The sequence below is a fragment of the Chaetura pelagica genome, unplaced genomic scaffold (genome assembly GCF_000747805.2).
Source record: "Chaetura pelagica isolate M959 unplaced genomic scaffold, ChaPel_1.0 scaffold543, whole genome shotgun sequence".
Classification (NCBI taxonomy): domain Eukaryota; kingdom Metazoa; phylum Chordata; class Aves; order Apodiformes; family Apodidae; genus Chaetura; species Chaetura pelagica.
Window position 1 is genome coordinate 416,631 of NW_009952569.1, and position 5,822 is coordinate 422,452.

General features: G+C 40.7%; 1 protein-coding gene across 1 annotated transcript in view; it reads right to left on the bottom strand.

Annotated features, from left to right (window-relative positions):
- TCERG1 (transcription elongation regulator 1) overlaps positions 1-5,822 on the bottom strand; it is a 27,370-nt gene that overhangs the window by 16,535 nt on the left and 5,013 nt on the right. Inside the window, 3 exon segments of the mRNA XM_009993484.1 lie at positions 153-353; positions 1,642-1,704; positions 5,457-5,699. Of these exon segments, the coding sequence (XP_009991786.1) occupies positions 153-353; positions 1,642-1,704; positions 5,457-5,699 (507 nt within the window).

A 5,822-nucleotide genomic window follows, 5' to 3' on the forward strand; every position in this document is an offset into this window, starting at 1 on the left:
AACTCAAATGGATACTTAAAATCAGGATTTCAAAACATTTTGTCAGGGAGATGAACGATTAGAAATATTCTTGTTCACGTTTTCAGACACTCCCATTAAAGGCCCAGAGCAATCCTGCCCACTCTGCAGCTGTGTTAAGAGAGAGATGGTACCTTTTTCTTTCAGTTCTTGGGGTTTTTCCCATGTTGACTCCAAAGTCCTGTTGTTATAATAGTAAGTCTTTCCATCTGCTGTTTTGTACTCTGTCCACTCGGAGACGGCTGTTGCTCCAGCCAGGGTAGCAGGGGAAGCAGCAATAGCAACCTGGGGATGGATCATAGGGACGATGGGGGGAGCCATGCCTGGCAGGACACCTGGAAAAGGAGGAGGAAGGGAAGAAAAAAAGAAAACAAGAAAAAGAAAAGGAAGAAGGAAACAGTAAGTGACAACAAAGCACCTACGAGCCAAAACTTAGAACTTTACTGACTTAATTTACAAATAATCAACCTATATAAATACAGACTTTTAAAAATAGAATTGGAAAGCACTGCATTGTTACTGACTTTCCTTCCTGTGCTTTACAACCAATGATGCCCACATCATCAGGCAAATGAGGTAACATTTTGAGTAATGGGTAATTCTATACAGCACAAAGCTCATTAGCTTTCAGACATTTGCTTTAACACTTCAAAATTAAGTGCTCTGTTTATTTAAAAAGTTTTTTCAAAAAAATCCACTCCACTGTTTAATTATGCTGTCATTTGAGGAGTTATTCCCATTGCTCCTGAAAAAAAAGACAACAGTGGCTTGCATTTGAGCCACGTAATATGGAGCAGAACTCCAATAAATCTTAAGTCCTGACTTATAAAAAGTTAACATTAATTCAGGGCCTTGGAAAAAAACTGATGTGAATGAAATAATTCCAGGTTGTGTGACAGTTTTGTTTAATACTGCTGAGTGATCAAAAACAGTATTTTATCCACATTCTGAAGCAAAATGGCAAGTAAATATCCAAAGATAAGAAAGCCAGAATGCTACATTATCCTATTATTTCTTTACTCATCCCAACAAAATGGATACAGTGAACACACTTTGAGTGACAAGTTCTAGAAAAAACAATTGGATAGGACTAGAACTATGAGATCATAATTTTGAGCCTTTTAACATTCATATTAAAAATATCTGTATTTTTAAATATATGAAAGCACACATTGCACATTGCCATGAAGTATTCTCAGTAAGTTACTTTTCTTAAACCCACAGTTTGAAAAATTAAAACTGATACTAAGACACACATACACACACACCAACATGCGAGCACAACCATGTCACTATACATGTGGAAAGAGGAAAAACAAAAATCCACACACGAGAAACTAGTAACTAAGAAGTATGGGCATGAAGAGATCCACAGTTATTACAGAACTCCATGATTACAGAAAACTGTACTGGGTTTTTTGTATAAAATAAGCTAACACTAACAGTTATTTGGGCAAGTTATTTCCTGGCCAAATATGATATTTGCATTTATACTCGTTTTGAAAATAAAGTATATATATTCATTCAGTTGGGGAAGCAAATAAATAAATAAAAGGTAAACAACAACATTCACTACCATGCCAACTTACAGACAAAACGAACTAAGATGGTTTTGAAAATTACCGGTCTTGGTGGTAGCGACTGTCTTTACATACGGGCAGCTGACTATTTGCATCATTGCTACACCTGCAAAACGGACAAGCAAGATGTTGGAAAGCTGCCGTGGTGTCAGCTACCACGGGGAGTCTGGACACTAGGGGCTGAAGGCTCGATGCAATTTGGAATGCCATTGTCAGCTGGCAGGGAGAAGCCTCCCGGCAAGAAAATAGGAATTGTTTTTGCTCCAATGTTTAATGGCAGATCAAATATCAAACTGATTCTCAGCTGCAGCCACAGTTTCCACCTACATTAAACCAGCTGTTTAGCAAATTACTGGGATGTCATTAAAAAGAAAAAAAGTATTTCAGTGAAGTCTCAGGGGTTTAAGTTCATTGGAGGGGGAGCTCAGCTCTCCTTGCAGGGCAGGACCCCGGGGACACATTCTGCCAGCAGGGTCACTTGCCACGGGCAGCCCTGCTGAGACGGAGCCTGTGGGGGAGCAGCAGCACAGTGAAACTCTTGGTCTTTGCTATTTTCAGTCTGCTGCTGCATTTAGAAAGCAGTGGTAAGAGCAGAAGGACAGATTTAAAACAGCTAGACTAGCAAGGCGTGGCAGGGTGAAAGCCAAGTTCAACCCAGAGGGAAAGCTGAGGTTGTGAGGGTTGTTACAGAAAGGCTGGAGGCGGAAGAAAGGAGGAAAAAGGAAATAAAAGCATGAAGCTGCCAGGAGAGGTACACAAAGCTGCATGGGGTCAGTGGCAGCCAACACTCCCTTTATTTTTCATTACCAAGAATGTCACAAGCTGAAAAATGCTCTAAAAGCAGCATATCTAGTGCTCAAAAAGGTAGAATCATGCACTGTTCTCTCTCCAGCTCAGTAAGGAGTGACAGAGAAAGGCCACAGGGAGGGAAGCATGTCATCCTCTTCAATTAGATCCAAAATTCAGTAGGAGACTAGAGAGGGGTAAGGGTAACATGTTTCCAAAGCCCCTCATTTTAGGGTGTGGAAGAAAACAGTAGAAGTTCTCTCTGTGTTGGTCCAGTCTGGGCACTCAGCAAGTGAGATACTTCAGAAACTTCCCCTCACATGGTCTCAGTTCCATCATCCAAGGTTGGAAACCCTCCAGCACAAAGTGAAATTAAACCCCTGTGTTGATAACCAAAGTCATTTCTGCTGCCAATTTGTTTTAAAAAATGCTTGTGAGAAGACAGAATTGCAAAATTCTTCAATAATAATTTCACTGAAAGAATCCAAAACTAGTTTTATTTTAAAAAAAAGTATTGAGACACAAAAACATTGATTCAAACAGCACTGAAGCGTTTGTCTAAATTACTTTTTTTGGGGGAAGAGTCATCTTATGCACTTGAAAATGAATCTAAAAATTCGTTTTGCTGAGGAAGTTACAGCATGTCTTTGAACTGGGTCAGTGTAAGTAATGCCATCTGCAGGATCACTGGAATTGGAGATACTGCAGCACTGATACGACTGAGCAAACACCCAAGCTGTTTCCTCTGCCAAGTTCATTCTCAAACATACAACTAACTTTTAATGTATGAATTAAGAGAAAGCAGACTTACTTTTTAAGATCTGAGATTACGAGATATCATTAACCAACTTGTCCACTGCTCTGTCTTACTACAGTGTAATACAGAGACTAACTTTGAAATTATTTGATACTGGCACAGTTCAGCTCTGTCTCTGTTAGTTGTTACAGCAACATGGGTGGTGTTGTAGCTGGTGCTGAAGGCCTCAGACATCTACCTGGTTAAACTCCACAAGCCTTTCTGACTTCCCTTTATACTGCCATGAAGTCATCCGGCTGCTCTTTAGTTTGTTACTTTAAAGGTTTGCTTTTCTTTTGCAGTGTTTATAAACCATTACAACCAACTCGACCTAGAATTAGCTGAAAGAAGCAGACCGATTTTATTCTGTAATCAGTCAAAATGACAAAATGACAAATTCAGACTCATTAGTGGAAGCACTCACTCCACTGCTGGGCACCCTTCCTACGTGTGATGGTCCCACTCACAGGGCTCATCTCCCTGTCAGATCTAAGACTTGCTACAAAGAAAGTTCTAAAAAACTAATGTTCAGGAAAGAATTTAAAAAGAAGAAGGATGTTCTTGCTCTGTTATTTTCCTTCTGCTCTCCTCACAGAACTTTATGGCAGAGAACTTATGAACAAGCCAAGCACTGGCTCCAGAGCAGCCACTGTGACAGGCACTCTTCTCTGCTGCTTTGACCGTCCCCATCGTACCCAAGAGCTCACCCAGAGCAGGTTGTTATCTCCTCCAAAAGTAAGTGAGGACCCTTCATTCTGAGCCCACCCTTTGCTGGCCATCTGGGGGGCCCTTGCTGGCAGTTAGGCACTAGGCTGAACCCCTCTTTATTGTTTTCTAAACCTCACAGACATCAGTTCTCCCTCTATCTATGCATTTCTTCTTCAGCCTTGAACATCATGTTCAGAATAGTATTTTTCCAGTCTCAAAACAATGAGCACTGCACTGCCATTTCCTTTTCAAGTAAACTACAGATTAAATTATCTTTTCCCGGGTGTTTTATAAGACTATCCCAAAAGCAGAGGCAACTAAAAATCTGTCCTGTCTTCTAGTGAGCTGGTCTAATAAGCATCAAATAGTCACAGTGGGTTATCTCCTTTATCAAATAAGTGTTCTAAAGGATTACTTCTCATCCAGGCAGTTTGATGGGAGGTAAAGGGATGCACTGGATTGACGTGCTGAAGGACAGCAGAAGGAAGTCACCTCTCTCAGTCTGCAGAGTCACAAACATGAGGACACTGCTCAGAGCTGCTGCTCTGTAACTCCTCATCAGAAACTCACTGCAGCCTCAAACCTTCCTTTGCAACGGAAAATCATCAGTGCCCGGCACACGTTCAGTGCTACTGCACACTGAAAAAGAGTAATTACTTTTGTAGTAGATCAGGAACTCAACTGCATCTGTGCAAACTGAAACATGGCATTTAACCACAAGGAGCTTTAGCCACATCTGAGGAGGATCTTTGCAGCCACTGCCAACTGCAGCTGAGCCCAAAATTTCACGAGACTAAAATTAGTTCCTAAGGTATCTAAATGTTTTATAAAAATACTTCTATTTTTATAATCAGTGGGTTGCCATCTCAAATTTCTTCTCAATGCTCTTTACCTCTAAAGCCTCTGAATAATACCCCAGCATCCTGGATGCAGCATCACTGTCCTCAGTTTAAACCCCAACACCCTCTGTGAGCCCTTCTGCATCACACTGGGTAGCAGCGAATCAGAGCTGCACACCCCCAACATCACCCCGAGGAAATGCATCTGAATGGTAATTTTTCCTGCTTATCAATATACTATCTTCTTTTCATTTCTTTTAGCAATAATCTATCCTCTAAATATTCATGCACAAGGCTCAAGATTTAAATCAAACAAGTAGAAAAAAATTACAGCAATATTGCTATTAGTACAATATAGTGCTACAATACTCTGAGTCACAGAGGGATTCTGTCAAGCTACTTAATTTTTTTGAAATAGCATGACAAGATAGATTTCTGACATGAGATTAAGAAGTGTTTAGTGAAATTATTGTTTTCCTATAATCTAAAAGAAAAAAGTTTTACATGCTTAAATGCAGCTGTTTTCTGATATGTATATCAAAGAAAGAGAAGTAAAAAAAATATCTGTTCTTTTTAATTAAAAAGTCTGTCTGCTAACCCTGAATTCTTTAAAAAATACTCTGAGTGGAGAGGATTCAGGCAAGTTCCATACACAGTGGACACATGAGTGCAAACAAATTGACAACATGGACATGTAGCAGACAAGACAATTACAGTTTGCCAATTTACCTGGAAGTGGAATAGGCATGCCAGGAAGGGGGACACGAAATGGAGGTACCATTACTGGTGGAAAAGCAGGAATTGCTGCAGTTGGCTGAGGTACTGCATGAGGAACTGCAGGAGGCAATGTCTGTGGGACTGGCTGGGGTACAGTCTGCACAGGTGTAGCAGAAGGAGCAGAGGTTGAAACACTGACTGATGGTGTGGCAACTGAAACACCCGAACTCGGGGTCTGGTCTTGTGTGGTAGGTGCTGATAAAGAAAAACAAAGAACACCTTGTATCATAGACACGGCAATACACGTGCTGCAAACACTGCCTCTCTGTTTCCCAACTGCAGCTACACAAGCTGACATGCTCAGATATCATCAGCAGG